Source organism: Protobothrops mucrosquamatus, unplaced genomic scaffold, assembly GCF_001527695.2.
Source record: "Protobothrops mucrosquamatus isolate PMUCROS unplaced genomic scaffold, P.Mucros_1.0 scaffold129, whole genome shotgun sequence".
Lineage (NCBI taxonomy): Eukaryota > Metazoa > Chordata > Lepidosauria > Squamata > Viperidae > Protobothrops > Protobothrops mucrosquamatus.
In genome coordinates this window covers 1,554,355-1,566,753 of record NW_015386496.1, presented here as the reverse complement: position 1 = coordinate 1,566,753, position 12,399 = coordinate 1,554,355, and the positions used below count along the sequence as shown (strand labels likewise).

Here is a 12,399-nt window from a genome sequence, read left to right as displayed (position 1 = left end):
CAAGACGTGGTTGTTCCAGCAAGCGGGACTGGCCTAGGGGATTTTATAGGGGTTTTAATTACTTTTAAATTTGACATTCTCAAATATTTCATTTTAATCAAATTTTAACTAGGTGTAATATGTTAGCTTTTTATCATTTGTCAGCCGCCCTGAGTCCGAAAGGAGAAGGGCGGGATATAAATACAATTAATAAAATAAAATAAAAATAAAATAAATTTTAATTTGCATACCTTATAAAATAATTGTGACCAAGCTCAAATTATCCTACTTTGGACACCTAACTCTCTGCAGAAGGTTCTAGTGCTGAGGGAAAATCTATCTATATGATTGCTAAGTACTGACACTTAGTGAATGGCACATAACCAATCAATAAATCATTCAATTATTTCCATAGTGATTGGATATACTAGTGAAAAATAAGTCAAGTTATATTAATAATATAACACAGCAATAAACATTTTAAAAAATCTGTTAGAATGAATCAAATTTACTGTACTTAACCAGGGACACATACCAATGTTCATACAATTAACTGGAAACTTTAAATTCACTTTCCTGCAGAGAAACAACTTATTTTAAACAATTCCAGTCACTTCAAACAAATCTCTTTCACGAAATGATAAAAATATGTTTAATAGCAATGCCTATCCAGTCAGGAAGACAGAAAAAAAAATGGGGCGGGGGAGGTTTAGACTTTATTTTAATCTTCTACAAAGTTAGTACTTTCTTTCCTCTAAATGCTTCTCCTTCAAACAGCTATCCAGTATTTGAAGGGAAAAAAGTGTAACTGAAGTGTAACTGGCAGCAGACCAAAGATCCTTCTTATGCGTAAGACAAACTGCATAAAATCTAAAGTGCATGTAATCTATGCCACTTGGAGAAAGAAAAGAAAGGAATGACTTAATTTGATAGCAGGTCAAATCCTTCAAAGAATATCCAGGCGCTGTGCAACGTGGTGTCATATTGTATTTTTACACCACCTTAATAAAATTGTTGGCTATGATGACTTTATATCAGTTCATTTCAAACTAGAGATATTTCAACTCACATGCCTTACCTATTACATTAAGCTAGAAATAACCTAAAATACATTAGCAGTTATATCAAAGGATCACTCAGCTGTGGGATTTATTCCCTGAGAATAATACATCCAATTTTAAGCAAGCTTGAAAAAAGGGAGCAAATAGACAATCTCTAGGAAAAACATCACAATGATGCAAAGTTATACAATTAAATATGGCAAAAAATAGTTCATATAGAAAAATTATCATCCTATTTCTTTGTGCTACTGTATCAACAAATGGAGAGCCAGCTTGGTATAGTGGTTAAAGCTTCAAGCTAGAAACTGGGAAAAGGTGAATTCTAATCTCGTCTAAGGACAAAGTCAGCTAGGAGACTTTAGACCAATGATTTTCTATCAGTCCTAGGAAGGAAGCAATTGGCCAACCACTGCTGGAAAACCTTGCCAAGAAAACTGAAGGGACTTGTCCAGGCAGTCTCTAAAAAACGGACACAATTGAATGGAAGAAAAATATATATCATCAAATAAGTAAATTATTTGATGAACAGACCTTTTGCAGAGAATTTGTGTTTGCTTAGCCAATGCTAGCTATTCTTAGGTTAATAGCAGAATTTCCACTGATCTTTGAATTCGGAAATATACCTTCATTTCAGTATGCACCAGAAGAAAAAGTGTATGTACAGTATCACAGAAATAAATGACAAAAAAGGATATAAGCACATGGTCCAACTTTCATATGTAACACACTAGTATGAAAAACCATTATTAAAACAGCATTCCTGTGATTTTGAAATTAATTCAGTACTCTTTCCCCAAATGCTATCAAATTAAAGATTGTGCAAGGTAGTTAAAACGGGACATCTTGTTTTATACAGTATGAAAAGAGGCAAAACAAACTCATTCATTGCTAATGAAAATTACTGAGGAGAACAGGTCAAGAAAATCTTAACTCCCTCAGTGTAGATCAGCTGACTTCCTGCCCATTTACTGATTTTACAGCTAAGATGCTAAGTTTCACTTGATGAATAGCATCTGGGAGTTTCTGACAAGGGAGATTGCTGCATATGATCTCTGATTATCTCTCATCTAGAATATTATAGTTGTCTCCTCACAGGCGTTCCCAGTTCTGTTCTGCATCCTCAGATCTCAGTCCAGAAGATTGCCATTTGGGTTGTTCACATAGTTCCACACGATTCTCATGTCTCAGTATCAGCTTCCTATTTAAGCAAGAATCCAGTTTAAACTAACTATTGGTACATATGTTTAAAGTTGTCCGGTCAGAAACTTCCCAGTATTAAATCTGCCTTTATTTCTCCCTCTAATTCTTAATAACGTTCCGAACAGGGATTTGGTTGGATCCCTAAGTTCCAGTTGGGCCTTCAAGGACTTTGCACTTGACTCTGGATTCAGCTCCCTTTCTCCTTTCCATTTTGGGCTAACAGGATGGCCTTTGGAAGACAGTTAATGAACTAGGGTGGGTTCTGGTTATTCTATCTTGCCCTTATTTAACTGATAGTTCCAGGTTAACACCTGTTTTAAATTACTACAGATGTAGTAATTTATGTATTTTATGTATGCATAAAATTTATGTATGCATGCAATTCTATCCAAATCTCTTTTATATTGTATACATCAGGGGTCCCCAATCCCCGGTCCGTGGACTGGTACCGGGCCGCAGCATGCCAGCAACTGGTCCGCACAAACAAGCAAAGCCCCATCCACGAGATGCAGGTAGCACACAAAACCACACACCCTCCGGTCCACAGAAAAACCTTTCTCCACGGAACCGGTCCCTGGGGCCCAAAGATTGGGGACTTTTGGTATAAATTGTTCCTTTGAATCCTTTAGTGTTAACATTTGTTTCCTGAGTATTGAACTAATTTTACTGGACCAACTTGTAATTCACATATGCTGAATTTTTATATTTATAAGGAAAGTAAATATTAGCTACATGGGAACTAGAAAACCCCATTACTTACCAATATGGTATAGCCCAATCCAGTCTGTGGGATCCACTTCTTCTTTAATGTCCCAGAAAATGATGAGGTTCTGAGATTGTCCCAGAGTGTATTCATACATGCTTGCAGTCAAACTAGAGCGGCTCTCGGAAGTCACCAGATCAGTGTCGCTGTTGGCACGCTGTAAGTTCACGTTCTCAGCCACAGTGCCCTGAGATGCAAGGCTTTGGAGGTTCTCTGGACTCAAGGTATAACGCAATTGTGGATTACGCCGTCGCGCAAAAAGCACATGTTCTCTGGCAGAACTGGTCATCCTGATCTTTGTTTATAGAGAAACTGTTTCACTTGCAAATCTGTAAAGAACAAAATGCAAACATCAGGAACAAATTCTCACATCAGACTAAATTTTGAAATTTGGTTAAGAATGCTAAGAATAAAGAAAGAAGAATAAAAAAACCTGAAAACCTATTTTCATCGTAAAATACCTAAAACCTCCCTTTTATAAAGAAATAAATTCACAATACAGATTTAGCTAATTTATAAAACTCTCATTGGAAACTTTTGTTTCTTTAACGAATTAATCATCTCATAATGAGATGAGATTCTATTGTTATGGACAGCAGCAAGTGTATTGGTTTGAATTAATGTTACTAACAGTCAGGACTGGCCATGCTATGAGATAAAACAAGTTATCTTAAGATGATATTAAAGGCAGGTAATTGTTAGGTATTTAATTCATTATTATTTTATGTTTAATGCCAGAGAATATCTTTCTGTTTTCTATGGTAAAATAATTTGGTAGAATTTTTCCTGATTTTAAATTTGATTCACCTTTGGCCTGCCACTACTACAATGTGTGTTCATTCTAACAGAGATATTTGCATAATGCATAATGCTGGAGAATGTGTGTAAGTATATTTTTAAGGATTAAAATGAAGAAATATGCCTCAAGATGAAAAAAGAACATTCCCTAAATGTGGTGTGCCTATAAAATGCATCTATAAACATCTTCTTTTTATCCACCAGGATCTCTCTCCCACTTGATAGTTTACCTTTTTAATGCATTGTTTTATTTTTTTAGAAATCTTGCTCTTTATTTTTATTAAAATAAGAAGGAAACAATCACAATATAGAAGACTCTATAAACCTGAAAATAGTCCTTTGATGAATTAGTCTTACTTCACATTCATAAGAAACCCATTTAACGTTTTTTAAAAATAAGATCATTAATTTGTTAAACAGCATATTCTAACTTTTTATTCCAAATTATAAGTACAGTATTATCATATCTTTGATTATCTGTAAAAATAAACACTGGGTTAGGAAATTTTAAAACAACTTCCAATAATACAGTATAAGACAGTGGTGGCGAACCTATGGCACGGGTGCCAGAGGTGGCACTCGGAGCCCTCGCTGTGGGCACACATGCCATTGCCCCAGCCTTGCCTCCCCCCGCAACCCTCCTCTCCAGCCACTGCCCTGAAGGAGAGTCGCCCTCGAGCGTGGCCCACATGGAGCAGCGCAGCCAAGGACATGGTGCCAGGCAGCGTAGACAAGACTCTGCCCTCACACCCCATCATGCAGTTGATGCTGCAGGACGCAGGCAGAGAGTGTGGCCGCCATAGCGCTCTGGGCTGCCTGGGCAATGTGGCGGGCCCTGGAGGCGGTGAGTGGTCCTGTGGGCAGGCGGGGCGGGGGATGAGGGGCAGAGTGGGGGCGGAGCAGGGAGGTGGAGCAGGGGCGGAGCAGGGAGGTGGAGCGGGGGCAGGGGCAGTTTTTGGGCACTCGGTCTCTAAAAGGTTTGCCATCACTGGTATAAGATTTGAGAATTTGCTGGTGCATCAGGTCCTAACTGGGATGTCAAAAGAAACAAGGTGCAAATGTCCCTCATCTATATTTCCAGAAATTGCCTCTGGGCTACAAAATCTTTCTTGGAAAATAAAAGTATTAGGTGGCTACAGCAGGGTGTTTGGTTTGGGAGTCTTCCCAGCTGATTACAAAAAGTATATTAATCTGTGTAAAAAGGAGGCATCCTGTCAAATGGGAAGGGGACAGCTCTTGGTGTCTTACATGTCATCTGAAACTATTTTCATCCTACTCCTTTATGACAGCTACCTGTTACTTGACTATATTTCTATCTAGCCATGCTAGGAAAGTGGAAACTGCAATCCAGCAACATCCAGGCAGGGGCAGGTTATCCATCATTCTATGCACTTCTGGCATAAATTATACAAAGCACAGAAAACAATGAGAAATAATAAGCAAAAGAAATAAAAGGCAGGAGACAAAAGAAAAACTAAGGAAATATTCTCTGTATTAGTAATATTCATGATACCTCTCCATATTTTTCTATCCTTGCAACATCTTCACTTCTACCATATCTGTGCACCTCTTCATACAGTACTCTTGGTTCTTTCAATGAGTTATCAATTCCATACAACCATGACTGCCTCAGTCTTACCATTTTTCCCGTCTGATTCACTATTTCTTCATGTATTTTTGTTGTGATTTCATTTTTAACCATTTTCTGTGTATGACCAAGCCATCTGAAATGCTTTCATCATCACTCGTTTTTTAAAATTCTATCCCTATTCAAACATCATCCATTCATTCTTGACCCTATTACTTCTTGTACCATATATATTTCTTAAGAAACTCATCTCTAGTGAATTCAATTTCCATTTTGCAGGCAGTCTACTACCCCATTACTACCATTCATTCAGGAGCCATTCAAAATAACAACTGCCCTGAATGAATGGTAGTTATGATTGTTCCTAGCCTTTCTGACTGTTGAAGAGTCCTGCAGACACATGATCAAAATTTGAGCACTTGGCAATTGGCCCACATTTATGATTAGCACAGCATCCGGTGGCCACATTCTCGTCCTCTGCACGAACTGCGTCTCTGTCAACTTCTCCCACCTGCCTGTCTCCCCAATCCCCTGCACTACACCACCTACCCCTGCCGCCCTCCACCACCAGCTCCAGCTGAACTTCATGATCATTTTCCACACGCTTCTGGCCTGGGATTTACGCAGTGGGCAAGAGCGCAGTCCTGGGACACGCTCAGTGAGTGCAGCAGGGCAGCAGAGCCTCTTCTCCATTGAAGGGAGCTCGCTGGGCCTAGCAAGAGAGGAGGCAGCGGGATGGAGCCCACAGAGGAGCAGGGTGGCAATGCAGTCGCATCAACCCCTTCTACCACCACCAGTGTGAGGAGCAATTGCCTAGAGACCATGAAGGACAGTCATTTTGAAAACACTGGTTAATAATCCAACCGGAGCAAGACCTGGATTTTTTTCCAGATAATTTCATCCAAGAATTAAGGAGTTGTAGCCTCCCTAAGCATTCTAATTAAAACACATCAAGCCAGAACAAGGCTTGACAATTTAAGAGTAATGCGTAAGAAAATGCTTATTTTTAAAAACATTTTCATTATTAAAAATTAGATCTTAGAATTTGATGAAGAAAAAAAAACATAGTAACAAACATAGCCTCATTGCTTAAGGCTACGTAACATGCTAACCTATGCAGTACTCCCATATCCTATATATCTTATTTTTCAGCCTCAGTTTTGCAATCAGACAAGTGAAAATAAAATAATCTAGAATGACTACAAGTGAGAAAAATAGGATTGTGTTTCCCCACTTGAGGAGAGAGAGAGAGCAAGAATCTGATGGGAAACAGCTGAGGAGGGAAGAGAACACAGATGTCATGTTTACATTTGTAACACAGAACAGTGAGTGGGACACATGGTGATGTGGGCCAGAAGGACGTACAGACTAGGCTTATTCAATCTTGCCAGCACCACTGTTTATGACTGTCAAATCAGCTCAGACTCTAGAGAACAGAGGAGACCAAGAGGAAAGGAAAGTCACCCATCTCTATTCTGCCATAGTTCTTGCTTATTATTTCATTTCTTGTTTCAAGAAAGGAACTAGGTCAAGCTTTAAAAAAAATAATCTGAGCTTTTTATATTGATTATAACATCAGGAATAAACTTGCAACTTTCATATTCAGGAACATATGTAAAATATTTCAAAATAAAATTATGCAATGGGCTGGAAACTATAAAATATTAACAGCAATAGGAATTAATTTAGAACAAAAACATATATTATTTTATTCCCCAAAAGCAGAGATACTTAGTAAATAATAATTAGTGAGAAGCAAATATTTTGCAAAAAACGAAATTGCCATTTCTACCCTTGCTCCACTCTAATTTTGTTTGATGTGCACTGCAGCTCAAATATAATTGCCTTCAATTATACAGTATCCCCCATTTGTTTTCCCTAGACAATTACAAGCCCTGCAAATTAACAGTCATACCAATAAAATTCTTTTATTAAAATTGCTTTTTGAAAATGCTTTGAGAGCTGTATGGAACAAAATTTCATTTTAATATATGCCAATTAGTGTACCTTCACAGTGACAATAAAGTTATTATGCTATGCTATGCTATGCTATGCTATGCTATGCTATGCTATGCTATGCTATGCTATGCTATGCTATGCTATGCTATTCTAAAATGCTGCGTGAATTAAAAAGTACTAAAAAGTAGCAATTAAAAACAGTTCATTCACACAGTTTAACAATATCACATCTAAAAATTTCAGAATATTTTATTATTCCCATTGCTGTTATGAAACATTAAAATATAAGCTTTGCTGTTGCTCTGATCACAATTGGCCAAAGTACATATTTTTATACCCATTATAGGATCAGAATTTTGTATAGTGATTTACATTGTTTATATATAAACACTGTAAATCACTATACAAAATTCTGATTCCTAAGGCAGCCCAAAATAAAATGCCAACAGAACTGCCCAATAAACTGAATTTAGTCCCAGTTAAAATGATCATTATTAACTAATTCTATAATGCAATTCAATTTTGTGGGGATGAATCAAACTATTTTCAATCTACTACTTTTGAATATTTTTCCATAATGTTTTCTGCTCTGTTTCCACACAGACATCTGCATGAATATACATAAATATTCAAATGTCCCTAAAGCATATTTTATCCTTAATAATGCATTCCAATTTTTTTCTTGTAATATGCATACATTTTAAAGTGCGCTTTTATTTCTTTAGCCAAATTTACACAATTTAGAAATCAAGTAAAACCCTAATAATCAAATCCTAATTAGCACATTTGACTGATGAAAATTCCTTGCTGGATCTTAGCAACCACATAAACACACCTTCTTCGGAAAGGAATATCTCCAACTTGACCCTTCAGGTCTTCTGTCAACAGGCATATATTGCTGTTGTAATCAAGTCCGCATACTGATGCAGGGGTGTCAAACTCGCAACGTCACGTGACGTGTCGCGATGTATCACGACTTTTTTTTCCATTGCTGGCAACAAGGTAGGCACGGTTTCGGCATGATGCATCCGGTCCGCGGGCTGGCAGTTTCATACCCCTGACTAATGGTTCTTTTTCTTCTCTTTCCTTCCACCTTCCCGGCAGCAAGCATCATAGGCTTCTCTAGTGAGTTAGAGATTTGCCTAATGTGTCCAAAATACAAAGATTTGAGCCAGGTGATTTGTGCCTACAGTGAGCACTCTAGGTTAAGGTGATGATCTATTCATTTATGGATTTTTTTTGGTTATTAATGTCATTCTCAGGAGTCTTCTCCAATGACAAACTTTAAAAGTGTCAATACTCTTCCTATCCTGCTTTTTTTTTCAAAATCCAACTTTCACTTCAATAGAGTGTCACACCGAAAATCACTGCATGCACAATTCTGATCTTTATATGTTTACACACATCAGCCACTAAATTATTTTCCAAGGACTTCATTGCTAACTTTACTAAGTGATAGTCTACAGTGTATTTTTTACTGCTTGTTCCTTTGTTGTTAATCATTAATCTTAAAAGGTGAAAGCTATTTATCATTCAGGAATTTGTTAGTTCTGAGGCTAGTTACTGTTCTGCAATTATTGATTGGTTGATTAGAATTTTATCCTGCTTTTTTTGCTTTATAAGTAATTCAAGGCAGCAAACTTGTCTAGTATACCTTCCACCTCCTGTTGTCTCCACAACAACAACCCTGTGAGATAGATTAGGCTAAGAGAGAGTGTCACCCAGATAACTTTCATACCTAAGGTAGGACTAGACGTCATAGCCTCCTGGTTTCTGTTCCAGCACCATAACCATTACCCCAAACTCACTCTCATTAGTCATTAGTCTGATCTTCTTTATATATAGTTATAGTCTTGTATTTTCACATGCTTCTTAATTTTCATTGCTAATCATTTATATATGCATCAATCAGAGTAGCGCTATCACCACGGTACAGGTCATTGTTTTTCTCTCTCTCCAGTTTTAAAATCACATTCATCATCTTCCAATACAGCTTCCCTCAATATCTATTCAGTATATAAGTTGAATAAACAAGGAGAGAATATAAAACCGTGTCCCACAACTTGCCTGTTTGGAGAGAGTTACTTTCTCAATATTCCATCCAGATGGTAAACACCAAAAGTTTGTCAACATAAGCAATGTGCAATGTGTAAGTTAACAGATAAAAATATAAAAGCACAGATAATTGGCTATTAATATTTTCATTGATGTTCATTCTCTCACATAAGAGAACTACAATACATTTAAACCTTAATTAAGTTTTAATTAATTAAACATGCATTAAAACTGAGATTTTTTGGGGTATTGAACACCTCCATTTTTCCCAAGCAATACTCATATCTTTTACTCAGAAATGAGCTTCGGCTGTTGAGGGTGAGTCACTTTACAGGCTTGCTTTTAAATGCTGGTAAATACTGAGAAAATTCGCCATGGTGCTTTATAGCTCAGAGCCTGCACAATTATATTATTCCACTCCATTTACTAGATCAGATGGTTAAACTTGGATAAAGTTCAGTAATTCTAGTACACTGAGGATACAGTTTTGAATATGTGTCTCAAATTTAGCAACTCAGGGAAAACCCTTAATGATCCCACAACCTGAAAGCTGATCATAATGGCTCTATTTATGAGGCAACTAAGCTTACGTACGATGTAATAAATGTCACCATAAATAGGTTTTAAAAAGTCAGAAATACCAATCTTTTTTCACACATCATTTCCCATCTTTCACTCAATGCACTGGCCGTATTCAGATAACTGCATCCTCAGTTTTATTAGGCAAATGATGAACACAAGCATCTTGGTTATCTTCAGTTTTCATTTTCACATAACCAAGCAAAGTACCTCAGCAATGCAGCACCAGACAAACCACCTTTAGGCTCATAAGCTGAGCTTCAGTGGGAGACCACTTGGCAATACCAGGGCTGTAAGCTAGACTGGGAGAATGAAAAAAAAAGCAATAGCACTTAGACTTACTGTATATATCGCTTTACAGTGCTTTATAGCCCTAGTACAGTCCTCTCTAAGTGGTTTACAGAGTCAGCATGTTGCTCCCAACAATCTGGGTCCTCCTTTTACCAACCTCTGAAGGATGGAGGGCTGAGTTAAGCCTTGAACCAGTGAGAATCGAACTGCTGGCAGTTGGCAGAATTAGCCTGCAAAATTCGTTCTTACCACTGTGCCACCATGGCTCTTAAAAACATCATAGAAGAAGGAGGTGGCAGTGTATTTCCACATTGTTGCCAAAACGTTACATGGAGAATCTAAGATGTGGTCAATGGAAACTGTACCTAGCCCAAAGGAGATTTTTACCTTATAAGTATTTTGCCAAGTGCTATTGGTCTGTTTTTAAATGTAGATGTGGGTAGAGTTTTGTTCAGTTTATATTTGGCATACCACCCAGAGTCTATTAATTGGGGTACATACACAGGGTGAAAAACAAACAAACAAACAAACAAACAAATAAATAAATAATGGTATTTCTCTGGTTTGCTCATATAGGTAGTCCTCGGCTTACAATCATAATGGAGCCTACCCAGTTGTAAGTTATAACAGTTGTAAAGCAGATCACCCATGTGACTGAGCTGATTTTACAAATTATTTTGAAACGGTTAAGTGAATCTTAACTGGTTATTTAGTGAATGCTGCGGTCATTAAGTAAACCCATTGATTGCCATGGGACTTTTTGCTGAAGTAAATGCCAGTTTTCAGCAAAAACATTGTAAATCACAGTCATGTGAGTGCGGGGCGGGGAGCCATCAGAATTTGGAACTGGGTCATAAGTACCTTTTGGGCAGGGTATGTTTTAACTTTGAACAGTTGCTGTTCAAAGCAATTACTGGTTGTAAGTCAAGGACTATCTGTATTGGGAAGTCATGTGTAACAACTTCAGAACGACCCAGAATATGAAGTTGACTGACTTATTATTTGGAGATACACACACACACACACACACACACACACAAATCATAAAACACATACAAACAAAACTGAGGAAAGGTAAGGCAAATAAGAGAATCAATTTGTATCCTTTGTAAATATCATCAATCCACTGTGGCATTGTGGAAAGAAACACTTATTCTAGACAAGAGCCATTTGCAATAACAGCACAAGCACAAGCTCTTTTGAGACTCACATGGAAAAACTTTTTTTAATCATATGTTCTATATAATCAATGTTTTAACATCCGAGAGGCTGTGACTCACCCAATATATGCAATTAGTTGCTGGGAATGGAAAGCATTTCCCATCTCAAATTCTTTCAAATGTCATGGCATGATATTAGCCCAGTGGTGGCGAACCTATGGCACGGGTGCCAGAGGCGGCACTTAGAGCCCTCTCTGTGGGCACGCGCGCCGTCGCCCCAGTCCTAGGCCTTCAGCTGGGTTTTATAAAACCTTTTCGCTTTAGGCCTCCACAGCCATGTGCAAAAAAAAAAAAAAAAAGGTTCAATCAATCAGTCAATTTCAACTTCTCGTGGGGAAAAAACAGATCTTGCAAAATTGGAATTGATTGATTGAACTTTTTAGCCCCACCCAGTCTGCCGTTACCACCACAGCCACGCCCACCCAATGGGCCACACCCACCCAATGGGCCACACCCACCCGGCACCCGAGGATGCATAAGTGGATTTTGGGTTGCAGTTTGGGCACTCGGTCTCTAAAAGGTTCGCCATCACTGTATTAGCCTAACCTTAAAAAAAAAGGATTCAAATAACTGACAATGGGGCTGTCTAAAAGCAAAGGGGGGAAGTGCTTCCAGCTCAAGCCAAACCAATGATATCAAACAAAAAGTTGAAGTTGGATTGGTCAACCTTTTTTTTTTAACATGAAAGTACATTCTCCTTACATCAATAAAATATACTTCTGAAGAACAACTTAAGTCTTTATCTGAGCATTTGGGTTTCAGTAGTTAATTGCATTCATAAAAAACAAAGGAGAAAAAAAGGGCCTCAGATAGGATGATCTAGCCATGCAGAACTGGGTTTGAGTACTCGTGATTAAACACTGTCCCTGTCTTTCCTCCATCAAAGTTAAGGAATCGAGACAGATA

General features: G+C 37.8%; 1 protein-coding gene across 1 annotated transcript in view; it reads right to left on the bottom strand.

The window, feature by feature from the left end:
- HECW2 (HECT, C2 and WW domain containing E3 ubiquitin protein ligase 2) overlaps positions 1-3,292 on the bottom strand; it is a 116,824-nt gene extending 113,532 nt beyond the window's left edge. Inside the window, exon 1 of the mRNA XM_015813025.1 lies at positions 3,001-3,292. Coding sequence (XP_015668511.1) covers positions 3,001-3,292 — 292 coding nt within the window. The remainder of the gene's footprint in view (positions 1-3,000) is intronic.
- Positions 3,293-12,399: the final 9,107 nt, after the last annotated feature.